General features: G+C 38.7%; 6 protein-coding genes and 2 pseudogenes across 6 annotated transcripts; 1 reads left to right on the forward strand and 7 right to left on the reverse strand.

Annotated features, from left to right (window-relative positions):
- Positions 1-79: 79 nt before the first annotated feature.
- On the reverse strand, positions 80-2,417 carry LOC106424873 (NDR1/HIN1-like protein 6). The gene is made up of 2 exons (XM_013865618.3): positions 1,106-2,417; positions 80-546 (listed from the first exon to the last, which is right to left on the reverse strand). The coding sequence occupies exons 1-2, from the start codon at positions 1,575-1,577 to the stop codon at positions 251-253; spliced, it is 768 nt and encodes a 255-aa protein (XP_013721072.1). The 5' UTR covers positions 1,578-2,417; the 3' UTR covers positions 80-250.
- LOC106424868 lies at positions 2,023-3,313 on the reverse strand. The gene is made up of 2 exons (XM_048755884.1): positions 3,053-3,313; positions 2,023-2,532 (listed from the first exon to the last, which is right to left on the reverse strand). Exons 1-2 carry the CDS (start codon positions 3,311-3,313, stop codon positions 2,023-2,025), a joined length of 771 nt encoding a protein of 256 aa, XP_048611841.1.
- Positions 3,314-9,389: 6,076 nt separating this feature from the next.
- On the reverse strand, positions 9,390-11,147 carry LOC106424879 (annotated as a pseudogene).
- Positions 11,148-13,230: 2,083 nt separating this feature from the next.
- On the forward strand, positions 13,231-15,645 carry LOC106406047 (probable glycosyltransferase At5g03795). The gene is made up of 4 exons (XM_048754751.1): positions 13,231-14,081; positions 14,194-14,324; positions 14,413-14,758; positions 14,845-15,645. The coding sequence occupies exons 1-4, from the start codon at positions 13,596-13,598 to the stop codon at positions 15,520-15,522; spliced, it is 1,641 nt and encodes a 546-aa protein (XP_048610708.1). The 5' UTR covers positions 13,231-13,595; the 3' UTR covers positions 15,523-15,645.
- A 63-nt stretch (positions 15,646-15,708) lies between these two features.
- Positions 15,709-17,147, reverse strand: LOC111197791 (probable transcription factor At1g66420). The gene has a single exon (XM_022701056.2). The coding sequence runs from the start codon at positions 16,768-16,770 to the stop codon at positions 15,832-15,834; it is 939 nt and encodes a 312-aa protein (XP_022556777.2). The 5' UTR covers positions 16,771-17,147; the 3' UTR covers positions 15,709-15,831.
- A 41-nt stretch (positions 17,148-17,188) lies between these two features.
- LOC106406045 lies at positions 17,189-18,714 on the reverse strand (annotated as a pseudogene).
- Positions 18,715-20,318: 1,604 nt separating this feature from the next.
- Positions 20,319-21,821, reverse strand: LOC106406046 (probable transcription factor At1g66420). Its single transcript, XM_048754752.1, has one exon. It carries the CDS (start codon positions 21,423-21,425, stop codon positions 20,475-20,477), a length of 951 nt encoding a protein of 316 aa, XP_048610709.1. The 5' UTR covers positions 21,426-21,821; the 3' UTR covers positions 20,319-20,474.
- A 3,404-nt stretch (positions 21,822-25,225) lies between these two features.
- Positions 25,226-26,158, reverse strand: LOC111205362 (probable transcription factor At1g66420). The gene has a single exon (XM_048755885.1). It carries the CDS (start codon positions 26,156-26,158, stop codon positions 25,226-25,228), a length of 933 nt encoding a protein of 310 aa, XP_048611842.1.
- Positions 26,159-26,936: the final 778 nt, after the last annotated feature.

Here is a 26,936-nt window from a genome sequence, read left to right on the forward strand (position 1 = left end):
TAAATAGTTCAGCAGTATATATCAGTCTTTTCTTCTCGGTCAATGATAAGAAAAAAATCAACATTTATGAACAACAAGAGATAAAAATGGATATTTTATTAATTATTCACATGGTGTGAAACAGAATGTATCTTAAAAAAAACAAATAATGATAACGGAGACTCGGCGTAGAGCGGGTGAGGGGGACTCGGAACCCTCAACCCCTCATTATTAATGCAAATTTTGAATTAATAAAAACTTAAAAATGAAATTATAGTTTAAACCTGAATTTGCAGTTACTGTTCCTAACCCTAATAACACTGTTAGCAGCCAAGCTATCAACGAATACACCACACCTCACAAAGAATTTTACTTCCGGCAGCTTTAATTTCCCAAGCTTGATCCGAACCGGTTGGGTAACTCTGATCCGCAACGGTATGCTTCCAGTTAGCTGTTGCTGCTCTAGCAATGTCGCCATTAAACTAGTTGCATTCTGAGTATAACCAGTCATTTCTACGAATATAATGGTCGTATTCTCATGTCCTTGGTAAAATTTCGGCAACGACCCTGTAAATATTACAAAATACGACATCAAAATTTCGTCGAAAGATCTAACTAACTTTGTGAGTGAACAAAAAAAGGTTTTTGTTCGCTAAAAAAAATTAAACCCGGGTCTATTAAATATACAGACCTAATTCCTGGGTAAGAGGTGCAACCTACAGATGGATCCTTTCCCGGGTATTTAAATGGGCTGTAAGCATGGGTCCATATCCGCGTGGCCAGATGTGGAGCTAATAATTTCGCACTAGAAGAGAGTCGATCCCTGGCCTAGACCAACATGGCAACTCCTCTAGTGGAAACCACTAGACCACCACGATGTGGTTCTGAGTGGTTCTGAGTGAACAAAACTTTAAATAGGTAGTTTGGGTGAACCCTACACTAAAACATTAAGAACTCAAATCCAAGTGATCAAATGATCCACGAGGAGTGTTTATACACTGTGAAATGGAACTTGGTCTATAGCGAGTTTAAACCTTTGGTCTTAACTAATACCATCCGAGTTTGGTTTCTTTAGTGGAAAAGAAGGTAAAAGAGCTAGCTAGTTTTTCGAACATTTTTGACGTACCATTGCTAAGTCTAGTTTGCATGTACAAGACGCTAATTTTGCTTCCGTCTTCGTAGTAAATTCCGATCTTCTCGTTGGGGTTTTTGGCCGTAATGGTGACGTTAAACGCGGTCGACAAACTCGAATCTTGGTTATTGAGTATAGACCGCGTGAGCTGTAACCGGTCGATATTGTAATCCGGTAACTTTGGTCTAAAGACAAGGTAGAGTATACCAACGGCCGCTCCTACGACGACAATTAGGAGAAAGAGAACGAGGAGCGTATAACACACACACCTACACCAACAGCTTCTCCTTCCTTTCTTCTTCCTTTGAGGAGAATCCAACTGTGGTGGTTGCGTCACAGATTCTTTGGTTGTGTCACCGTGTTCCGATCTTGAGGAGCCACGTGAGACAAGAGGAACTGTTGGATGCGTCGGAGGTGGTGGAGCTTCCGGATCGCTCACTGGATGGATTTTCTGGTGTTCGGACATGTTTCACGTTTTTGAAGATTGGCTTACGTTTCGGGAATACAACTCAAGTAGTCTCCAACTTTTCGAGGTAAATAAAGATTGTTTTAATGGAAAGGGGATCTTCTTCACGTTTTCTTTTTGGTTAATTGTATTTATAAGCAGTATGTTAGGTGTTTTGTTTAAAAGTAGTGTATTCATGAGGAGAAAAGTAATTAAACATTTAAATTTTCACACAAAACGTGTCCTTTTGAATTACTTGTGCCTTTTTGGACCGTAATAGTTTTGGGTTAACCAAGACTAGTCAGTTGGGCGTCAATTCTGGGTTCCGCAGACGTAAAGATGAGCGTTCGTGCATGGTCCGCATATACAACGGGTCTACCAAGACATTTTAATAAATATATATTTGTTGCAACGATGTCCTTTTCTTAAAGTTTTTTTTTTTTGGGCAAACATTCGTTTATAAAGCTTAAGCTACAAGGTTCTCTCTTTCCAAAGAAGAGTTTGATTCAGAAAACAGAACCTCTTTAGCCAGACGATCAGCGATCGTGTTACAACGCCGAGGTACAAATTTAAAAGAGATAGACGACATGGAATTACTCAACACACTGATGTCATGGAGAATTCCTTGTAGTGCAATCACAGACGTGTTTCCTGTGATCAGATTGATCAAGCCTTTTGAGTCTGAGTGACAGACCAGGTCTTTGATGTTAAGGGAGATAGCGGCTTTGATTACCGCCTTAAGTGCCAACGCTTCTGCAACTAGCGCTGATGCCACTATGGGGCACGGTGAAGATCCTTGCAGGAGAGTAGCACCGGCAGAGTTCGAGCATGTCCAGCCCAATCCTCCTGCACTAGTAGCACTATTCCAAGCTGCATCTGAAAAGCAGAGAAACTCGTTCTCTCGGGGCTGAGATTGAGGCACACTCGCGGAGCAGTCTTTCCTCGAAACAGAGTGAGGCGAGGTGGTTAAGTTCGACTGTTGTAACAATTGTGAGAAGGAACAGATGCGAAAACAGATGAATAAAAGCGATGTAACAACGACACAGAGATTTAACGTGGTTCACCAACTTGGCTACGTCCACGGACAAAGAGAGATCTTATTATTGGAGGCGATATTGAGTTTACAGAGTGCAAGTTTAGAGTTACTTCGAGTACAAGATATATATAGTAACATCTCGCATCTAAAACCCTAGACTAAACGGACTCATGGGCTTAAGCCCACGATCAGATGTAACATCCATAATAACTTGATGCAACGCTCTTGATGCAACCGAGTCGGTATGATGTACATGATGTAACATCCATCGCCTAGATGTAACATCCAGATTCAAGGCATATCAACAATTCTCCACCTTGACTTGAATCCTCTCAATAACAGATGTACCAGATGCACCTTCAAGTGCCAAATGTACCAGATGCGCTTCTCTGCGCTAGATGTACCATCGCTCTCTTTGCCTCAGATGTCCCTTCGGACCAGATGTGCTGCTTAGACGAACCAAACGCCATTTAACGGCCAGATGCTCAACTAGAGCCAGACGTTCGTTATCAGCCAGATGTCCCAATAGACTAGACGTCCTTACGGACCAGATGTCCTTACAGACCAGATGCCCCGACGGGTCAGATGCCCCAACGGGCCAGATGCCCCAACGGGCCAGATGCCCTAACGGGCCAGATGTCCTTGCGGACCAGATGTCCTTGCGGACCAGATGTCCTTGCGGACCAGATGCCCCTTCGGGCCATATGCCCCTTAGGGCCATACTAACAGTTTGAGATGTTTAGCAAGTCTAAGCAATGCTTAAACTTGCTGTGAGGAACCGACTTTGTGAACATGTCAGCAGGATTATCTGCAGTTCCTACTTTCTTCACTTCAATTCGCTTCTCATCTCTCAAGAAGTGATACCTCACATCAATATGCTTCGTTCTCTCATGATGAACCTGATCCTTGGCTAAGCATATAGCGCTCAAACTGTCACAATACACAGTAGCCTGATCTTGATGCAAACCGAGATCATTAACCAATCCTCTAAGCCATATTCCTTCCTTCGCAGCTTCTGTTAGCGCCATATACTCTGCCTCAGTAGTAGACAATGTCACTGTAGACTGTAAAGTCGCCTTCCAGCTAACCACAGAGCCGCCTAAGGTGAACACATAACCGGTCATAGATCTTCTGCTGTCCACATCTCCAGCATAATCAGAATCAGAAAAGCCTGTTACCAATCGCGGATTGTCGCATCCATAGATGAGACCAACATCAGATGTACCCTTCAGATACCGGAAAATCCGCTTCACAGCTGCCCAATGCTCCTTCCTAGGTTGTCCCATAAACCTGCTAACCACACTGACTGCATGTGCCAGATCTGGTCTTGTGCAGACCATTGCATACATCAAGCTTCCTACAACGCTAGCATAAGGAACTCGAGACATATACTTTGTCTCTTCTTCAGACTGAACCTCATACATGGTAAGATGAAGATTTGATGCACACGGAGTACTAATAGGTTTACATGAAGACATTTCGAACCTTGTCAACACCTTATTAATGTAGGTCTTCTGTGACAAGAACAACTTCTTCTTCTCCCTATCTCTAAAGATCTCCATCCCTAGAATCTTCTTTGCTGCACCCAAATCCTTCATCTCAAATTCAGAACTCAGAAGCTCCTTCAGCTTCTTGATGTCACACATCTTCTCTGCAGCTATCAACATGTCATCCACATAGAGCACCAAATAGATGAATGTGTCATCTTTCAATTTTCTCATGTAGACACAACAATCATAAGGACTTTTGATGTAGCCCAACTTGATCATATAGCTGTCGAATCTTTTGTACCATTGTCTGGGAGACTGCTTAAGTCCATAAAGGGACTTCCGAAGTTTACACACATAGTCTTCTTTTCCACGAACTCGGAAACCATCCGGCTGAGTCATGTATATCTCCTCCTCAAGCTCTCCATGAAGAAACGCAGTCTTCACATCGAGTTGCTCAAGCTCCAAGTCCTGATGTGCTACCAGCGCTAGCAACACTCTGATGGAAGTATGTCTGACCACTGGTGAAAATATCTCATTGTAGTCTACTCCCTCTCTCTGACTAAAACCTCTTGCAACAACCCGAGATTTATACTTAACTCCTTCTGTCGGCGATGCTCCATCCTTAATCTTGTAGATCCACTTGCATGTAACAACTCTTCTCCCTGGTGGTAATGTGACCAAATCCCATGTATGATTCGTCTCATGAGACTCCATTTCGTCTCCCATTGCTGCATGCCATTTCTCATACTCGGGACAAGAAACAGCTTCCATGTAAGTGGATGGTTCATACGTATCCACTTCCTCTGCAACCTGAAGTGCATAACCCACCATATCATCAAAACGATATCTTTCTGGTGGCCTGACATCAACCCTTCTTGGTCGATCCTTCGCGATGCTACGCTTCGTAGCATCAGGCGGTTGAGTCTCCGTAGACTCCAACTGAACTTCTTCTACACGCTCCTCTTGATTTTCTGTGTGTTCATGCACATTGATCACGTCATGATCATCTCGCAGCTCCACCTGTTTATCAGTGCTACCTTTCTCTGCTTCAGAACTGGACCATGAGCTTCTAACCATAGATGCTTCATCGAAAACAACATTCCTGCTTAGAATCACTCGGTTTTCTGATGGAGACCAGACCCTGTATCCCTTGACTCCATCGCCGTAGCCCATAAAAACTCCCTTCCTTGCTCTCGGCTCTAGTTTACCTTCACTTACATGATAGTAAACAGTGCAACCGAGCACTCTTAGAAGTGAATAATCAGCAGATCTACCTGACCACACTTCAGAAGGTATCCTGCACTCGATGCCTGTGTGGGGACCGAGATTTATCAAGTAACAAGCCGTGTTGACTGCTTCAGCCTAAAACCGCTTCTCCAGACCAGCATTCGAGAGCATGCACCTTGCTCTCTCTAGCAATTTCTGGTTCATTCGTTCTGCTACACCATTTTGTTGTGGTGTTTCTCTGACTGTAAGATGCCTTGCAATCCCCGCATCCTTACAAAACTGATTGAACTCTGCTGAGCAGAATTCCAGACCGTTATCAGTACGAAGTCGCTTCACCTTCTTCTCTGTTTGATTCTCCACCAATATTTTCCACTCCTTGAAGCTACTGAACGCTTCACTTTTGTGCTTCATAAAAATTATCCAAGTCTTCCTCGAATAATCATCAATCATAGACACAAAATATCTGTGACCTTTCAGTGACTCTACTCTGGATGGACCCCAACAGTCTGAATGGATGTAATCGAGTGTGCCTTTTGTTCTATGAATTGCCTTGCGAAAGCTCTTTCGATGCAGCTTCCCAAATATGCAGTGCTCACAGAACTATAGACTCTTGGTCTTGTGACCACAGAGAAGACCTTGCTTCGACAGAAGTTGCATCCCACGTTCACCCATATGTCCAAGCCTCATATGCCACAACTTAGTCATATCTTCCTCTGATATCTCTGGTGATGCAACATATGCTGAACCTGTAACGGTAGTACCCTTCAGCAAATATAGAGTACCTTTCATGAAACCCTTCAGAACCACATCAGAACCCTTGCAGACATTCAGAACTCCATCACCACCAGAATATTTGAACCCTCTACTGTCCAGAAGACTCATGGATATCAAATTCTTCGTCATTGATGGAACATGCCTAACCTCGTTCAATGTGCAGAATCTACCACCATGTGTCCTGAGCTTGATTGAGCAGATCCCAGCAATCTTGCAGACAAAATCATTTGCCATCTTAATCTTGTCGTCAAGTACCTCTGTGTACTTCGAAAACCACTCTCTCCTTGGTGTCATATGGTAGGATGCTCCTGTATCCAGAACCCACACATCAGAAGAGTGTGTGTGTCCGTGCACAACAAGAGCGATGTCACTATCAGACTTGGCTTCATCCTCAGCTACTGCAGCAGATCCAGACTGTTGCTCCTTCTTCTTCTTGGGACAGTCTGACTTCCAATGTCCCTTCTCTTTGCAATAGTTGCAAGTATCAGTTGGCTTAGGACCTCTTGGAAACGATTTTCTGTCTTTCGACTTCCTTTTGTTCCCATGTTCCTTCACACCACCGACAAACAATCCCGAAGCTTGATTGTCTGTCCCTGAGCTGGATGCCCTATGGCGTAATTCCCGACTGTGAAGCGCCGACCTAACTTCTTCCAGTCTCACTGTATCTTTGCCAACAATGAACGATTGCACGAAGTTCTCGAAAGAGTTCGGCAAAGATACCAACAGGATTAGAGCAGCGTCTTCATCCTCCACCTTAACATCGATGTTACGCAACTCCAGTAATATCGAATTTAACTTGTCAAGATGGTCGCGAAGCTCAATACCTTCTTGCATACGCAAGGCAAAGAGGCGTTGCTTCAGAAGTAGCTTGTTCGTTAGAGATTTTGTCATGTACAAGCTCTCCAACTTCTGCCACAAACTAGCAGCAGTTTTCTCATCCGACACTTCGATGATGATCTCGTCTGCTAGACACAACAAAATTGTTGAGAACGCCTTCTCTTCTAGAGTCTCCAAATCAGCTGCTTCAGATTTCTTCTCTGACAATGGTCCCCAAATGCCTTGTTGCTTCAACAGCGCCTGCATCTTAATCTGCCAAAGACTGAAGCTATTTCTCCCATCAAACTTGTCGATCTTCGCTCTTATTCCAGACATCTTCTCACTAGATCACAACCCGAAGCTCTGATACCAGTTTGTTGTAACAATTGTGAGAAGGAACAGATGCAGAAACAGATGAATAAAAGCGATGTAACAACGACACAGAGATTTAACGTGGTTCACCAACTTGGCTACGTCCACGGGCAAAGAGAGATCTTATTATTGGAGGCGATATTGAGTTTACAGAGTGCAAGTTTAGAGTTACTTCGAATACAAGATATATATAGTAACATCTCGCATCTAAAACCCTAGACTAAACGGACTCATGGGCTTAAGCCCACGATCAGATGTAACATCCATAATAACTTGATGCAACGCTCTTGATGCAACCGAGTCGGTATGATGTACATGATGTAACATCCATCGCCTAGATGTAACATCCAGATTCAAGGCATATCAACATCGAGTTTTGCCACTCTCTTGCATGTTTCAATGCTTTTCCTAAGATCTCTGTTTCCGAGAAAGACTTATCCTCAAACACCAGCTGGTTTTTCTACTTGTCCATAGCACCCACAAGATCCACGGGTATAGAGGCGAAGATAATCCCACTGGGGGAAGATTAATCATCCTGGTACAAGCTTTCAATAAATCTTCCATTGATCTCACTTGCGAAGCACCAGGACTAATTTGATTTTGAACCATGATGTGTAGCAATCAATCCATATATATATTTTTTGTTAATACTTTTGGTAATCAACAAATGAGATTAAAATAGTTGATAGTTTCTTCACAGTAGCAAATGAGATTAAAAAGTAAAAATTGGGAGTTGAGTTTTTCAAAATACCATCCTTAGTCAACTGAGGAATATATATAAAATATACTGTGATAGGAAATATTGTTTGTCAGTAAAGAAATAAGCAGAGGAATTTTAAAAATCTTTAGTTTTTAAGATTACATCAATTTCAAAAGGAGAATTGCAGCGCATATACATAAGAAAAATAGAAATGAAGTTTATACCCATAACACTACTTTGGCTTTGATATTCTGTGTATATTCTGTATTAATTGCATTTTTACCCTTGATACCACACGCGTGCACCACATATTTTCTTCTTCTCTCTGTTTATAATATTGTCTATTTTATCTCTGATCATTTCACTTTCTTCCGCTTCAATCACCTCTGTCTGTAACATCACCACAATCGCTGTTACCAATTATTTCATTCTTCTACACCATCCGCGCTTCCACCATTTTTGCCATCATCTCCACTGTTTTTGCTTCCACTACCGCCGTTGTGGATTGTATGATCCTTCACCACCATCACCTCTTCCACCATTGTTGCCACCATCTCTATCGTTTTCTCTTCTACTACCGTCGCCGCTACTTGTGATCTCTTTACCTTTTCCCACCGTGTCTTTTGAATTAATAGTTGTAGTGGACATATCATCAGTGTCTAAGCAACCCGATCTGTTTGTGTGTTATCTGAAATCAAAACCACCGTTTAGTTTTCAGATCTGGTTAGAAGGGGTTAACGGCAAACGACGAAAAACATACTTTCTGAGAAAAGTTAAGAATAAAAGTTTTATCTCATATACTATATGAGAGCACTAAACAGTATAGTCACACGGAAGACGCACTTGAAGTTGCAGTTAGAACGAATGCAGTTGAAGACTCTACATTTAACCCAAACTAACGCCCGTAGTAACCTAGTTGTTGATTTCCCCTCTGTTTAATTTTGTTCAGCTTGTTTGGATAAAAACACTCAAATCTGATGTTACATACTATATTAAATATAGTATAGTCGTATGCCAGCCTTTTCCCATGCGTGCATATATGTTCTCTTCTTTGGTGAACATGCCAACTTTTTTGTAAACTTGGTTCCTAGTACGGTTGCTATGTATGTTACCACTATTCTTGATCCTCTCCTCCAAATTGGTAAAGTATTGTGGGTATACACAAAATTAACAAGCTTCTATGTTTTTGTCGAGTATTCTAAACTATGTCGTAAACATGTATAGTATAGTTACGTAATAGATGAAACTCAACCTTGTAACTGATTAAATCATTTATGTGCATATACTATATGATATGTAGTATAGTATGACAGCTTTAGCTTTATAGTGTCGATCGCGCACGCGTATGGAGGGAGATTTCGGTCAAATTTGTGTGTAAATTGTCTTATACGTCCTCAATTACTGTAGTATGGACATATTTTTCATTCTTATGCCTCTTATGAATATTCGGCAAATTCTCCTATTTCAAAACCCATAACTTTTTTTTTTCAATCATCATTTTACTTATTACATACATATCTAAAATATTATGTTCGATTTGTCACAACTGAAAAAAAAAACAAAACTGACATATTAAAAAAAAACATAGAACGATCATTCTTATGCGGTGTTTCTTATCAGTCCCTAGGCGTCGGTGACTGCGGCTTCTTGTGATTCAACAGCAGCCGCCTCCGTCTCTGCATTAGCTACTTCCTAAGGAGTCTTGCCATTGGTCACATGTGGCACCAAAGAGTCAAACTTGTCTGATTTCCCCAGCACAATCTCAATCTGCGTAAAACATAATGTAAAAATAAGAAGTCAAAATGTTACACAAAGGGGAGGATGATGCTAAAGTAGTGAAACTTGCCTTTGCTTTCTGAACCATGTTTCCTTTGGCCTCATCATTCATTCCCACAGTGGATGTCAACACTTCTGAACAATAAAAAAAAACAGACTTGAATTAGATTGAAAGCTTTTCTATACCATCATGAAAAAAAAAAAGAACTTACTCTTCTCTGTAGTCAATCCAGTGTTCTTCAAGATCTCAGAGATTGTTACCACCATTGTTATTGCTGTGTGCAAATTAAAACAGTTAAAAGTAAAATACACAAAGAAGAGAGAGACCAGTCCATGCTTTTTCGATAAGATTTTAAGTTATGATGAAAATGTGGTATATACCCGTTCAGAGTGCAGAGAGGTCGACCTCATTGTGTTGCTGAATGTACCTCTGCATCGAACGCAATGCATATCACACAAAATTGATTCAGAAACTTTTTCAAATTGCTCTATTTGGAATACAAACAAACACTTTGGTGGACATATAAAGGCCAGAGATCGTTCAGGAACTAAAACTAAATCAACCAAGCAGATCTCACGCTTCCACAAACGAAATATAAGAAGTAGATGCTCAAAAACCTAGATCCGGTGTGGAATTTTCGTCCCGATCAAAGAGATTTTAAAGTAACAATACCTTGGCGAGATTAACGTAGAAGAACAATGGTTTCTTCATGTTGGAGACTTGAACATGTTCTTCTTGTGAGTCTCCGTCTTTGCCGGCGAGAGGATGATGTTTATCTTCGGGGATGTGATCGGTGCAGGAGCCGGTGTTGCTATTTCCATCGCCATCTTCTTCTTCGATCACTCTCAGTTTCTTTCTGCGTAAACTTTCTCTTCTCTTCTCTTGTTGGTAGCGGGAAAAAAGTTAAATCGGGAATCAAAACCCATAATGTATCATTCATGATTATCACACAGATTTCATCATACGGGATTAAATATTTGATTTTGGCAAATTACATTTAAGTGATATGCGAAAACTCCAATGAAAGAATACAGAGTAGAGAAGATATACCTTTTCTTCGAACTCAGCTTCTTCCATGGCAAGAAAAATCTCTTCGTTCTGAGGCTGAGGCCACTGAATGGGTAGCAGATGCGACGCCGGATCGTCTTCGTCGACGACGGAAACTGGCTCATCAACGTCGATCTATATATATGATAGGATGATTTCGAGAGGAGGGATGCAAGCCTTTTTATACTTGAATTTCCATAGCTTTGCAAGAGCTAACCTCATTGAATGTAGATCGTGGATGATGGATCATGGAGCCATTTAACCGACCTTTTCAGGTTGTGAAAAGAAACACAATCGTCACCGCATCTCCGCCGTACGAAGAGGAGAGACGAAGACGAACCTCGTTTTATCACTTCACCCGTACTCCATCGGTCCAAAAAAATCTTCAATCTTCAGAGCCCAAGTACACAAATAAGCCAGAAAAACCCAACATACCAACGATTAAATGATATGCAGTCATGGGACACGTGACATCTCCTGATTAAACGACTTTCCTAGCTGGATGCTGAGGTGGCAGCACCAGGAGAGAAAAAACTCTTCTTTATATATAAATAGATTTGCCTAGTGCAGTTTTTCTTTTGTGTAAAATGTTGAATAATTTTCAATTTGTGACAGCAATCACAAACGTAATTAGTAATAGAATATGGAAAAAGAAACTAAACAACATATACAAAACGAAAATGATAAGAAACCTAATCAAGAAAGTAAGCCTAGTAACCAGCTAAGCAGCGACACAGGCTAAGACCAAAGCGAGCAGGAAAGACCAGAGAGGAGTAGGCGGCTGCCACAAGTTACCGAAGATAAACATCCTCAAACCTAGAAACTAGCGGTCATGTATCTTCCAATAACTAGTGACAGACCCACTAGAATTATTATTTAAAAATTTATGTAAATTGTACGTAAATTGTATCTTTGCTTAAAAATACATTGATTCTTAGAATAAAATGGTGAAAATTATGTTGAACCCATTAAATTAGTGATAAAATTTTATTCCGACACCGATCAAAAACAATCTTGGGTACGCCGTTGTCAACAACCCAGCCCAACACAAACAGACTCAGATAATCGACCACAAAACTACTTACAAACCCGACAAACAAAACCTTCAACAACATGAGAACCTCCACGCAACGATGCCATTGTTCAAAAAGCAGATCATAAGAATTCCTGGTGCAGTTTTATATCTCAATTCTTTGATATCATGCTGATTTCAATCTTTCCTATAGTTATTTCAAACAAAGTACTTATTAAGCTTGAGCCTAAATCAACAGTGAATCAAATGTTACACTTATAGTTGTGAGTTATTTTCCTCGGATAAGTCAATATCACAGAACATAATGTGATACATGAAATATTTTGCAATAGAAACAAAGGCATATAAAACAGATTATATCTGTTCTTACATTACATTTTGAATGAATCAAATCTTCGCAACTAGGATTATAACTCTAAAAAAATATTAGATACTTTTTATTCATATATGCTCTTGTGTTTTCAACTACACAAGTTTACTCAATTCCAATATTTTAAAATAGGTTGACTTTTTTATTATTAATTTTTACTATTTTATTGAAGAATAGAAATAATATAATAAGTTGGCGTATAAAAATATTTTCACACTAAAATTACGTTGGCCTTCTGATTTATCCATTATATCGGTTTTATGTAACTTAAATATATTAAATTATTTTTAGTGATGATTTACCATATTAAAAATAGTATATATTGATTGTTTTCGTTTCAGCATTAAGCTAAAAAGTACAAATAAAAACTAGTTAATTATAATGTATATAAGAATAATTTAACTATGTTTATTCTTTAAAATTTATTAATTATTTAGTGGAATAAATATAATATTTTATACAACCACCAATGATATTTGAGGCAAAATCACCAAAATAATTGTAACTTATTGTCATTATTTTTATATTTTATATATAAAATAATTATTTTAAATTTTAATTATTTTTACTTATTTTAGTCCAAAAAAATATTTTTACTTATTTATTAATAAATAAAAATAAAAATAGGTATCCCATCGCTTTTCACCTATAAATTACTTCATAATGTGACAATAAATAATTTAGTTAATAGTTTGAAGTTTTGAGTTTTGAACACCAAAATTTAAATTATTACTCTTTTAAACATTAAACAGTTTAAAATGCAATTTTGCTAATCGTGATTATCATTTCTAATACGAATTGAATTTATGAAAATGAACTACTTCATATAAATACTCAAAATATGTTTGAAAATATATTATAGTTAAAAGATATAAATCTATCGAAATTTTATGTTTATCATTGCATTAGTATTAAAAATGTGACAAAATTATTAAAAAAAATGGAATAATAATGTTAGCTAAGACTATGATTAAACCGGGATTCTTAAAGAGAAGTTTTTAAATAAAAAAAACTAGTTATTTAACACGGATGAGATGGGGTTTTATCCGACACTGAATTGAAAAGAAAAGAGTTGACCAAAAAAAGAGTGAAGAAGACGCAGTCGCTTCACTGAAGTTGGGTTTCTTCCACGGAACAGTGTCGGAATCCATTGCTATGTCTCTTCATTTCCAGGTTTTTCCATCTGGGCAAAAAAAGAAAGAAATTTACGATGACATTGTAGTTACAGTTATACTCTCTCCATAGCAAATCTGTAAGCTCCTCAATCCATCGATGCTTCGTCTAAACACCTTCTTGTATCTGTTTCTGGGTTTTGTCTCCATCCATCTAATGGAGACTGCGTCTGTATGAGAGAAAAAAAGTCAGTTCCTTTGCTGTTTTGAGTGATCCGAGCTGCAATGAGAATACTCAGTCGATTGGAGAGATTTGACATCCGCAGATTGCTGTCGGGCATGATCGTTACCGTTGGTTTAATTGTTCTACTTGTTCTGTGTTTCGGTATCCCCTGTCGCAATGCTTTTTGCTCGTCTCCGGTTAAGGTTTCAGGAATTGTAGCTAATCCCAGCGAAGTGGTTAAAACAAAGATGAATCACTCTAGTGAGTATGAAGAGGGGACAAGAAACAATGATTCCTCTAGAGAAAATGTTGTTGCAATCAGCAATGTAAAAGTAGAGCTTAATGCATCTCTTATCCCTTCACCAAATGTATCACTGGGGAAGCCTGAAATGGCGGTTGATAGTTCGGTTTTGGTTAGGAGTAATGATGATAGTAGAGAAAGTAATGTTTTGCCTATTATGAGAAGACATAAGCAAGTGGCTGCTACAGTCTCGATATCTCAGATGAACTCATTGCTGATCCAAAGTCTCCCTTCTTCTCATTCCCCTGTAAGAGTCTTCTTCATTGTTGACTTTTCTCATCTAAGGCTTTGTTTATTAGACAAGGTAAGTAATGTTTTCTCTAATGTGTTGATTTTTTTTTTTTTTTTTGGATATGCAGAAGCCTCGTTGGTCATCTGCTCGAGACTCTGAAATGCTCTCTGCCAAATCCGAGATTGAGAATGCTTCTGTTGTTCATGAGTCTCTTGGACTCGATGCTTCCATTTATCGAAATATCTCCAAGTTCCTAAGGTAAGCTGTTGAGACTTTGGTATGTTTGGAGTAGGATTGGTGATATGTCAAAAGACTCACAGTGTGTTGTTACTTAATACTTATCTAGGAGTTACGACTTGATGGAGAGGAAACTTAGAGTTTATGTGTATAAGGAAGGAAAGAAACCTATATTCCATAGGCCAATGCCTCGAGGAATTTACGCTTCAGAAGGTTGGTTCATGAAACTCATGGAAAGCAACAAGAAGTTTCTCGTAAAAGACCCGAGGAAGGCTCATTTGTTCTACATACCTGTCAGCATTAAAGCTCTCAGGACCTCTCTGGGACAGGACTTTCAGACACCAAAGAGTCTTGCAGACCATCTGAAGGAATATGTGGATTTGATAGCAGCAAAGTACAAGTTCTGGAACCGAACTGCTGGAGCCGATCACTTTCTTGTTGCTTGCCATGATTGGGTACAAATCTTTCTCTTTCTTTTGCCTTATATATTTTATAGCTTATAGTGAGGTCAAGGAACATTGTTTCTTCATTTTATTTTCAGGGCAACAAACTTACAAAGAAGCACATGAGTAACAGTGTCCGAGCACTTTGCAACTCAAATGTTGCACAAGGCTTCAGAATCGGGATCGACACAGCTCTACCGGTCACGTATATACGCTCTGCCGAGTCGCCTATTGAGTACCGAGGAGGCAAAACTCCATCAGAGAGGAAGATTCTTGCATTCTTTGCTGGAAGCATGCATGGATATCTCCGACCGATCCTCGTGCAGCTCTGGGAGAACAAATCACCCGACATGAAGATCCTCGGCCCAATGCCTCGTGACCCTCAAGGCAAGAAACAGTACCGTGAATACATGAAGAGCAGCAGGTACTGTATATGTGCAAGGGGTTATGAAGTGCATACTCCAAGGGTTGTGGAAGCTATAGTCAACGAATGTGTTCCGGTTATCATTGCTGACAACTACGTGCCTCCCTTTTTCGAGGTTCTGAATTGGGAGGAATTCGCGGTGTTTGTAGAGGAGAAAGACATACAGAATCTGAGGAACATTCTGGTGTCTATACCTGAAGAGAGATATATTGGCATGCAAGCTAGGGTAAAGACGGTTCAGCAACATTTCCTGTGGCACAAGAAACCTGTCAAGTTTGATCTCTTTCATATGATTTTGCATTCTGTTTGGCACAGCCGAATTAACAGAATTAAAACCAAGTCAAGGCATTGACTAGAATGTATGTATGCATGTAAGATATCTTGTAAGGGCTTGTTACAACGTTTCTTTTGTAACGTTTTCGAACTTCTAAGTTAGGTAATATTTCAAACTGATGAAGCAAAGCTTTTATAGTAATTGCTCGCTTGGTGTTACTTTCATTTTTTTCATACAAAGTAACAATCCAAAATAGAGTTAGGATAAGCTAATTAATACAATATACACAAAGACACCAGATAGTTAACATCTTAGGTTTTAAAACAACAAAAGGCACTGAATCTATGTTAACGATTACATCTAAAAATAGAAACCAATACATTGGATCTAATCTGCTGCCATGATCAAAGAGGTAACCTCATTCAAGAGCTCTACCTTGTCATGTGCACATTTATCTTTCATAGTCTTCAACATCTTTTCAAACTTTTGACATTCAAGTTCATTCGCATGCAACTTCTTCATCTTCTCTTGTGTTTCCTTCTTAGTCTCAGCTGGAACCTTGGTCCATTTTTCTTTCAAAAAATCCATACCAAGAAAGAAAGAACTTTCATCCCAATCAGATTCTTTCTCTACAAGTGGTGCATTCTTCGTATCTCCTCTTTTACTACCTTCTTGGGCCTTCTTACCCATAAGTGAAGAGACCAAGTCACGCTTCTTTGACACTCTCCCCTCACTCTTCTTTAACTTACCGTTAGCAGATTCAAAAGCTATCCCATCAGCTCCCCAAATAGCCTTTGATAACTGAAAACACTTTTGCTGATGAGGATTCAAAATAGAAGCCTGCTGTTCACCGCTCTTCTCTTTAGCTGTATATTTGTTGTTCATATGACGAATCTTGTCCCTGAACTGATCCAAGGTAACATCAAAGCTAAAAGAACCCTTCATTGATTCGTAGAGTGAACGCTTATCTTCTAATGGATTCTTCCCTTTGTAATCAACTATGCCTTGTAGCAAAACAATCTCATCTTTCTCACTAAACCGTCTATTCTTAGTTCCCATCTTCTCACCTTTCTTGGCTCGTTTCGAACTCACGTTGCTACTTGAGATCCCTTCACTCAGCCGCTTCCTCCCTGACAGCTGAGCCTCGCCGGAACTCCTCGGTGGAGGATCTTCTGGTTCGTCCTCATCAGAAGAAAAGATGGTGTGCTGGCGCCCTTCTTCATCTTCATCTTCTTGAGACGACACGAACTCTATTTCTCTCTCGCCGGCGCTTGAAGATGGGGACGATGGTGGATCTTCGAATGGGTGCTTGAGATTATTTGTCATTGTAGTGTGATTGGCTTTTGCATTCTATGAGTGGTGAAAGCTTTAGTGCTTTTTCTGTACAACAAGTCAAGAACTCACTCTTAACTCTTAAGTTAAAGACTCTTCGGTTTCACAGTGCTTTTTTAACACATTAGAAGATTTTTTTCTTTTTGTCGTGCACGACAAACTTTAGTTTAGAGCAAGCTAATACTTAGTCTGTTATAAAAGGGGAAAATGGCATTTTAAGTAGAGAGAACGTAGTTTTCTACCGCTTTAAACACTAAAGTTTTTTTTATTAACACTTTAGCTTCCAAAATGGTATTTTTATCGTAATAAACCTGCAAATATATTTTTCTGTTCATAGACAATCGTACTGTTCATTTTAAAAGTCAAAATCATGACGTATCGATTTCTTTTTTAAGGCATTGTACCTTTGGTGTAGTGAATACTACGCTTTTTATATTGCTTTGGCAGTTCGAACAGCTCTTCACCTGGTCTGCTCTCCCACACAGGAAGAATCTTTAACTATCACAGTATAGACAGAGCAATATTAAAGCAAATCAGATTAACTGATAAAACAACGTTGTGTCAATAAATATAAATCCAAAGGAAACATTACAAAAAGCAACACACCTTTTATTTTTATTTTTGAATGAAAACACTCACCTTTTATAAAAATCATTGTCGTTTACAGGTCCGATACTCTTGCTAAAAATCAGAAACATGAGTGTACCCATTGATTATATTTACTCAAACGTTTATTTTTTCTAATTTTCACAAAAAGTTTGAACAAAAGAAGGGGAGACCATATTAACAAAGAACTGGTTTTACAGTCTTCAGGTGATAAAAGAGACAATGTAAGAATGTCAGCAAAAACACTGATCTCAGTGATCAAAGATATCTTGTTAATTTGATGAAAAATTAATCTTAGAGCAAACCTTTGCAGCTTGTGTTCACCACAGGATGCTGAGCAAGAGCCATCCCTGCAGCTTAGCCAACAACGCAGTCATTGTTACACCCTTCGGCTTCACCTGTAAAAAAAAAAAAACAGCTCAGTGATTATAATATGCTGATACGACTTCACAACAATGTACATTCACATTCACCTTCTCGTAGGGTGCATCAAGAGCATCAGTGTTCACTGGATAACCAACACGGAACATTGGAACAGAGAGGCTCTCAATCATGTTTTTGGATACGTCAGATTGCATTGCCGTGAAGGGAACAACAGTTGAACCAGGCAACAGAGGAGGCGAGCTTGAGCTTGTTGTGGTAGCTTTCGCAGCAGCAGCAGGAGGGGGAGGAGGCGGTGGTGCCGCCACGGAGGGAGCGATCCCAGCCGCAGCCTCCACGTCAGAAGCAGTGATCCTACCGAACGGTCCTGTTCCCGCAACGGATCTGATATCCATTCTATGCTGCTTTGCTTGCAAGCTTCTTAGCATACGGCGTCGCTACAGTCTTCCTTGTTCCGTCAGACACTGTCGTCACCGGAGCATGCTGAGCGATCGCCGGCGCAGGAGATGAAGCAGTCAGAGGAGGAGGAGACGGAACAACAACGAGAGAGGCAGAGGAAGATTTCGAGGTGGCTTTGCTCTGAGGTTCTTCGATCTAAGCCTCAGTCTCCGCCAGCAAACCGATCGCAGCCCCCACCGGAGCCGTCTCACCTTCTCCGACGACGATCAAATCGCGTAACGAAATGAAAAAGAGGAAGAGCAAAAAGGGTGTCCCGAAAATGAAAAAGAGGAAGAGCAAAAAGGGTGTCCCGAATCGAGAGAGGAAATTAGGGTTTGAAGATTTGAAGAAGGCGAGCTCGAGTAGGCTTGTTCTCGATTTTCTTCTATCAATAACATGGGCTTCATGGTCCAACTCTACCACGACAAACTTTAAAAAAATCGCACAGCCCATCTGACGTGGCTAAACTCTTCAACGTGATTGGTCGATTTAATTGTCCTACGTGGACATGCTGTATGGGGAGTATATCCTCCTTTTAGTATTGTATGATACCAATTCTAACTATTCAAACACTGAACAAAATCGATTATGACTCTGATATCCCTACACCCGAGCCATTTGGGAAAAACTTGGAGGAGTAGGCAACATTTTATAGGTAGATTCGCTAAGATATGATAACTGTCATAATATTTCCTCTTTATAAATGACTCTTTGTAATGAATTTCATCAGATGAAAAAACAAAATGTAGCTAGTTTACCGTGGAGACACAGACGCACTAGCCCAAGTTTGAACGCCTTTCTTCATCTATAAACCTCTCATTTTGAGAGTTTTCAACTTATTTCTAATTGAATCATGGAGACTAGGACGATGACTTGCAGGGGATGCCTTTGAAGAACAGATGACTTTTTTCTACTGCCAACATTGCGGCGTTCGAGGAGACTGACGATATCATCGCAGCCGCCGTCGACAAAGAGGATCATCTACCCGAAGGTACTCGTATTCACAACTCACCATTCACCGTCAATCAACAGCTCCTTCACAAGGTAGATGCTTTACTACTCACAAGAGAAGGTAAGAAGCGGCGGCGTAGCAGAGATACATACCGAGCTTGTGGTAAGTCAGCTTTAAAACTCTCTCCCAATATCGAGCTCTTTAGCTATATCTTTTCATGCTTGTGACCCACGAATATAGTGAGATAGGCACGAGTTTGTATGTCAGATTGGTAATGTCAAGGGGGAGGCTACAACTAGTGAATAAAATGTGCATAAACTGAAACAAAGCTTTATAGTATTTTGCTCATTTGCTGTAACCATTGATCAAAAAGCTCTTCAAACAACATCTTGTTTTGCTTGTGATGCAAAGATATGTTACTTTCAAGTTGTTTTCACACGTAAAAACATCTTCAAAAGAAATTCTATAATTTCAAATATAGAGTTTTGGGCTCTTCAAAAAGGAACTTTAAAACTTCAAATTTGAAGTTTCATCTTCTTATTTGTATTTTGGTCTTTACAATTACAAATCACATATATAATTCTTCAAATATTTTCTTGTTTATCATTTTAATCTTCAAAATTTTTATATTTCATAAATATTTCAAATTAGTTTTTATAAATTAATTGTTTACACATAAAATATAAAGTTTCACAACTCAAAATTTTAATTTTGAAATTTAATCTTTTTATTTGCATTTTGGTCCTTACTATTACAAAACACATTTATAATTCCTAATTATTTTTCTTGTTTATCATTTTAATCCTTAAATTTTATATTTCATAAATATTTGAAATTAGTTTTTATAAATTTATATTTACACATAAAATTAATATTTTATATACATGGATCTAAATTTTAAATTAAGTTTCTTTTGTAATATACTTGTTGTCTAATTCTAGTTTTAAAATATGAATTTATATTAACAATGATAAATATAAAGACAATAGTGCAAAATACAAATAATTTTGAAGTTTGGTTTAAAGTTTTGTTTTTGAAAAAAATACTTTCAAACTTCAAATATAGAGTTTTGAAAACTTCAAAATAATATTTTTTTTTGGAGATGCTTCAAGCAACAATGCTCGGAAAATAGAGAATCATAAGCTAACACACAAACACTCACAAAAGCACAAAAGAAAGATAAAATCTTAGGTTTTTTTAATACAACACTTAAAAGCATTGAATTTAAATAAAATCCATAAACATATATAGACGATGATATTGCTATCATTGAGCCGTTGCAACTAAAAAAAGAGAACCCAATAACTAACTATACATGGATCTAATCAGCTGCCATAATCAAAGAGGTAACCTCATTCAACAGCTCTATCTTGTCATGTGCACATTTATCTTTCATAGTCTTCAGCATCTCTTCATATTTTTGACATTCAAGTTCATTGGCATGCAACTTCTTCATCTTCTCTTGGGTTCCCTTCTTAGTCTCAGAAGGCACCTTGGTCCATTTCTCTTTGAGAAAATCCAAACCAAGAAAGAAAGAACTTTCATCCCAATCAGTAGATTCTTTCTCAACAAGTGGTGACTTGTCCATATCTTCTCTTTTACTACCTTCTTGAGCATTATTCTTACCCTTACGTGGAGTGACCAAGTCAGGCTTCTTTGTCAATCCCCTCTCACTCTCCTTTGATTCAACAGCTATCCCATCAGCTCCCCAAATAGCCTTTGATAACTGAAAGCACTTTTGTTGATGCGGATTCGAAGCAGAAGCTGCTTGTTCACCGCTCTTCTCTTTGGCTTTATATTTTCTTTTCAGATTACGGATTTTGTCCTTGAACTGAACCAAGGTAACATCGAAGCTAAAAGAACCCTTCATTGATTGGTAGAAACTGCGCTTATATTTCAATGGATTCTTCACTTGGGAATCAATTACACCTTGTAACAAAACAATCTCATCTTTCTCACTAAACACTCTCGCAAAAGATGGTGTATTAGTTCCCATCTTCCCACCTTGGGTACAAATTTTCTTGGCTACATTCGAACTCGCGTTGGTTGAGAGACGCTTCTTCCCTGTCAGCTGAGACTCGCTGGAACCACAGACGTCCTTCTTGGAACCAGATCTCGGTGGAGGATCTTCGGGTTCGTCTTCTTCTGAAGAAAATATGGTATGCAGATGCTGCTGGTCTTCTTCTTCAGACTCTATTTCTTCCTCGCCGGCGCTTGAATATGGGGATGATGGTGGATCTTCGAATGGGTGGTGATTGAGATTATTTGCCATTGTACTGTGATTTGGCTTTTGGATTCTAATTAGTGCCGAAGCTTTAGAGCTTTCAGTACAAGAAGTCAAGAACTCACTCTTAGCAAATTTAAGAAAAATTCCGACTTAATTCAGGAAGACTCTTCGGTTTGCTTAATCTCCAATTAAGTTAAACTTATTAAAAGCAATTACGTATTTATCAAAAATGAGGAAGATCTAAGACAAATTAAATTTGGTGATTAAAAAAAAAAGACAAATTAATTGAAATATGAAATGTATTTTAGTTTCTATAGTAAATAATTTTAATTAGAAAAAAAAGTTTCTGGTGTAAACCATGTAGAGTATGGAAATACGACCACAACTACACGATGTATATTATAATACATGCTACATATCCGATCTCAAAACAAACATGGTGGCAACATCCCAATCGGTTTGAATTGATTTTGATAAAATATTTTAGGGTCAATTCGTAATTAAGAAACTTAAAACCGATTAAGGCAAAACCCAACCCGACCCAATACGTAAACCCAACCCGACACAACTCTTTTCCCCCAAATCGATTTTCTTAGGGTTCCAAACCGAAAAAATTGGAGATTTTGAAAAAGAAAGACCGAGAGAGATTTCAGAGACAGAGAGGGAGTTGTAATTGGGTTTGGTGTAACCGATTCAATTTTGGTGAAATCGAATCTGAATGAGCTAATCGAAGAAATAGGGCGACGATGAGGTAAGAACCTGTGAACCCTTGTTTGTTTACTTCGATGATTGGAATCAATCAATGTCTTTACCATGTTCTAATGGTATTTTATTGATAACAGTGATTCACTGTCAGTGAAGATTAATTGTTTCCACTCGGTGTGTTTAAAATCGAAGATGGAAAGTTAAATTATGTCGATAGTCTTTTCGAGCAGTTCGAAGTCGACGGTGCTGCGGTTTATGAAGAAGTTTGGAAGATCATTGTTAAGATAGTTAGAGTGGGGAGAATGTGGTATAAGTTACCATTTGAGGATATACCAGAGAAGAAGGAATTGCTTGAAAATGATGAAAAAAATAAAAAAGAAGATGATTTCTAATGGTCGTTGGTACGAGGAGCTTGATGTCTTCATAGAGAAACCTGAAACTGATGTTCTTACTGGTGATGGTGCCGTGGTGGACGCAGAGACTGGGCACGAACCTGTTGATGACGAGTTTGATGCTGAGCAACAAGATGATAATTCTGATGGTGATCATGAAGCATGAGAAAGTGAAGATGAGTATCAAGCGAGTGATGAATCTGATAAAGAAGAGGATATTGACAAAGATTTTGAAGAGGATCTTGAGATGTTTAAGGATGAGAACTATGAGGATGAGATTGTCGACGAGAATGAGGTATATCCTGACACGGAGCAGCCATCTGATGATGAAGAGGAACAAGCTGAGAGGATGGCTAATAGGGGTGAATTAGATGGTGTTTTTAGTCTTAGGCAGACCTTTTACAGCGGTGAAGATTTCAAGAAGCAAGTGATCAAATATATTCTGAAGACGAGAAGAATTATAGTCTTCAGCAGATGGGAGAAGACAAAGATTGGTGATAAATGCGGTGGTAAAGGCTGTGTGTGGTGTATATACTGCTCAGTAGAGAGACCCATCAAGAAATGGATGGTGAAAGTGTATGTTAACACACATACGTGTCATCCCACAGGGAAGTGTAAACTCATCAAAAGCTTTGCCATTGTTGAAGTTATGTTGGAAAAAAACAGGAAGGAACCTGAAATGAGTTCTCCAATGATTAGAGAAAAGTTTAGGGATCAGTTCAACATCATAATCTCTCTCGAGTAGGCCAAGATTGCGAGCTGTATTGTTCTTGATAAGTTATATGCCGAATGCAATGATCATTTTGCAAGGCTAAGGGACTATGAAATGGAACTATTACGGTAACATTTTTTATTTAAATATACTTATGACTAAATGTTTCTTAATATTGTTTATAGTTAAATGTACTTATGACTAAATGTTTTCATTTTTTTTTCAAATGCAGTTCAAATCCTGATAGCAAAATAGAGATCAATACAACAACAAAACCAAATGGAGCGAAAGCATTCCACTCTATGTATATCTGCTTTCACAAAAATCGAGTGGCATGGAAGGAATATTGCAGGCCGTTATTGGATTAGATGGGACATTCCTCAAGCACATCTCTCTGCAAGGACTGATCTCACTGCGATAGGAAGGGATCCCAATAACCAGATATACCCAATAGCATGGGATGTGGTCAACTCTGAGAGCAATGATAATTGGCAATGGTTTATTCACAGGTTGAAGATAGATTTTGGTTTAGGCATGGGTGATCTTGTGACAATCATATCAGATCAGCATAAGGGATTGATTCATGGAGTTGCTGTTGAGTTGCCAAGAGCTGAACATAGAGCTTGTGCTAGGCACACCTACTCTAATTTGAAGAAGAATCATAATTCTGATACATTGAAGCCACTCTTCTGGTGTATTGCATGTAGATACAACGAGGCTGACTATGAGAAGAGTTTGGACATTTTCAAACAGTTTGATCCACTGGCAGTTGACAATCTTCTGAAGAAGGATCCTTCTACTTGGTGCAGGGCTTTTTTCTGGATAGGTTTGTGTTGTTCTGATACACACAACAACTTCACTGAGTCTTTCAATAGAACTTTGAAGATAGCAAGAAAGAAACCTTTTATTCAGATGTTTGAGTTGATTAGAAGAGATGCAATGCAGAGGATAGCTACTAGATGTAAGACAGCGAAAGATGAGACGGTCTCGTTACAAAGAAGGCGAGGAAGGAGGTTGAAAAGTCTTGTGATGAAGCTAAGCATTGCTATTCTTATCCTAACACATGTGGTGATTATGAGTGTGTTGAATTTGCAAATGGTTACACTGTGAATTTGCCATCTCGTAGCTGCGCTTGTAGGAAATGGGACATGTCTAGAATTCCATGTCGCCATGCTGTATCTGTTATCCGTGAGAACGGTCTCGAGGTTGAAGATTTTATTTCAGATTATTATCTGACATCGCAGTGGCAAGATTTGTACATGAATGGGTTGAGGCCTGTAAATGGTCCAAAGTTTTGGAAGAAATCTGGCGCAGACCGTATTGAAGCAACGTCATACAAGATACTATATGATAACTTGTCAGTGCGATGCTTTGGTCGGGAAATTCAATGTGGCGCCATTTGGTCTTGTCGCACCCATCTGCTTACGATTCTTGGCTCTTTCTCTCTGGTGCCTTCGATGATCGGGTTGGATTTGTGCCTCCTGTGAATTTCTAACTATCTAAAGCGGTTGTCTGTTCTGGAGGATAAGGGGTTCTTGATCTTGTGCGTCTCATTCAAAACTGGTCAATGCCTTCATACATATCCAAGAGCGAGCTCAGGCTTCCTGAGGAGCCTGATCATGATTTCTGTGATGTTATAAACCAAATGGTTTCTGTGTGTGGGAACGAAATTTAGGAGGTTTGGTTTCTGAGGAGCCTGATCATGATGATGAGGTTGATGCAGAGTTACCAGATGTCACGAATGCTTATGCAACTGAAGATCCTCTGAAGAACCTTGAAATGAAATATTATGAGCTTAATGCTGAAACCATTGTTAGAATCTCTTTACAAACACTATCTTCCTGCATGATTTGTTCGTCTTTACAAATACAAACACGCACAAAAGCACTAGAAAGATAAAATCTTAGGTTTTAACACAGCACTTCAAATTAAGGCATTGAATCTAAATAAAACCCATAAACATATATAGAAGATGATATTGCGATCGTAGAGCCATTGCATCTGAAAAGAGAACCCAATAAACTATATATATGGATCTAATCTGCTGCCATGATCAAAGAGGTAACCTCATTCAAGAGCTCTACCTTGTCATGTGCACATTTATCTTTCATAACCTTCAGCATCTCTTCAAATTTTTGACATTCAAGTTCATTAGCATGCAACTTCTTCATCTTCTCTTGTGTTTTCTTCTTAGTCTCAGTGGGGGGCACCTTGGTCCATTTTTCTTTAAGAAAATCCATACCAAGAAAGAAAGAACTTTCATCCCAATCAGATTCTATCTCAACATATGGTGACTTCTCCATATCTCCTCTTTTAATAGCTTCTTGAACATTCTTACCCTTACGTGAAGTGACAAAGTCACGCTTCTTTGTCACTCTCCTCCTCTCACTCTCCTCTGATTTGCTGTTAGAACTAATGGCAGATTCAAAAGCTATCCCATCAGCTCCCCAAATAGCCTTTGACAACTGAAAACACTTTTGTTGATGAGGATTCAAAACAGAAGCCTGTTGTTCACCCCTCATCTCATTCCTTGTATATAGTTTTTGCATATGACGAATCTTGTCGCTGAACTGTCTCAAAGTAACATCAAAGCTAAAAGAGCCCTTCATGGATTGGTAGAAACTGCGCTTATTTTTTAATGGATTCTTCCCCTTGGAATCAATTATACCTTGTAGCAAAACAATCTCATCTTTCTCACTAAACAGTCTCTTGTCAGTTCCCATCTTCCCACCTCGTGTACAAATTCTCTTGGCTACATTCGAGCTCGCGTTGGATGAGAGACGCTTCTTCCCTGTCAGCTGAGACTCGCTGGAACCACATACATCCTTTTTGGAACCAGATCTCGGTGGAGGATCTTCGGGTTCGTCTTCTTCTGAAGAAAAGATGGTCTGCAGATTCTGGTCCTCGCTGGCGCTTGAAGATGGGGATGATGGTGGATCTTCGAATGGGTGCTTGAGGTTATTTGCCATTGTAGTGTGATTGGCTTTTTGATTCTAATTAGTGCTGAAGCTTTGGATGTTCAAGAAGTCAAGAACTCGCTCTTAGCAAGTTTAAGAAAGATTCCGACTTAATTTTGGAACTCATAATTTTGGTTCGGTTTTCAAATGTTTATCCAATAGCGTTATTAACTTTAAGTCAAACTTATTAAAAGCGCTGACCTATTTTTGACAAATTTAATTCTGTTGACAAAAAAAGAGCGACAAATTTAATTCTTGCCAAACTCGAATATGAAATGTATTTTAGTTTTTATAGTTAAATAATTTTAATTATTCTTTAAATATAAGGACAAATCTCTAAAATAGCATCTTTCTAAGTTTATATCACAAAAATAGTACTCAAAAAATAAAATGACCAAAATAGCACATTTCTAAGTTTATCCTTTGAAAATTTTAATTTTTTTTATTTTTCAAAATTTGAAATCTTATCCCCAAAACCTCATTTCTCAACTCTAAACCCTAAACCCTAAACTCTAAACTTTAAACCCTAAACCATAAATCCTAAACCCTAAACCATAAACCCTAAACCCTAAAATCTAAACCCTAAAATCTAAACCCTAAACCCTAAACTCTAAACCCTAAACCCTAAACCCTAAATCCTAAACCCTATCCTTTAACTATAAATCCTAAGTTTGTGACTTTTGATAAAACATTAAGTCTTATTTTTGTGATTTTTGACATTGAATGCTAGTTTGGGAACATAAACTTGATTTAGTGCTATTTTTGTATTTTTCTCAAAATATAATGTATT

Source organism: Brassica napus, chromosome C4, assembly GCF_020379485.1.
Source record: "Brassica napus cultivar Da-Ae chromosome C4, Da-Ae, whole genome shotgun sequence".
NCBI classification, from domain to species: Eukaryota; Viridiplantae; Streptophyta; class Magnoliopsida; order Brassicales; family Brassicaceae; genus Brassica; species Brassica napus.

Bases quoted from the DNA above. Each gene is read 5' to 3' on its own strand.
- LOC106424873 (XM_013865618.3), bottom strand. From the start codon at position 1,577: ATGTCCGAACACCAGAAAATCCATCCAGTGAGCGATCCGGAAGCTCCA. The intron at 547-1,105 runs GTACGTCAAAAA...TAATATTTACAG, and splicing joins GCAAACTAGACTTAGCAATG to GGTCGTTGCCGAAATTTTAC.
- LOC106424868 (XM_048755884.1), bottom strand. From the start codon at position 3,313: ATGGCCCTAAGGGGCATATGGCCCGAAGGGGCATCTGGTCCGCAAGGA. The intron at 2,533-3,052 runs GTTCGTCTAAGC...TTGTTACAACAG, and splicing joins TGGCCGTTAAATGGCGTTTG to TCGAACTTAACCACCTCGCC.
- LOC106406047 (XM_048754751.1), top strand. From the start codon at position 13,596: ATGAGAATACTCAGTCGATTGGAGAGATTTGACATCCGCAGATTGCTG. The intron at 14,082-14,193 runs GTAAGAGTCTTC...TTGGATATGCAG, and splicing joins TCCCTTCTTCTCATTCCCCT to AAGCCTCGTTGGTCATCTGC. The intron at 14,325-14,412 runs GTAAGCTGTTGA...ATACTTATCTAG, and splicing joins AATATCTCCAAGTTCCTAAG to GAGTTACGACTTGATGGAGA.
- LOC111197791 (XM_022701056.2), bottom strand. From the start codon at position 16,770: ATGACAAATAATCTCAAGCACCCATTCGAAGATCCACCATCGTCCCCA.
- LOC106406046 (XM_048754752.1), bottom strand. From the start codon at position 21,425: ATGGCAAATAATCTCAATCACCACCCATTCGAAGATCCACCATCATCC.
- LOC111205362 (XM_048755885.1), bottom strand. From the start codon at position 26,158: ATGGCAAATAACCTCAAGCACCCATTCGAAGATCCACCATCATCCCCA.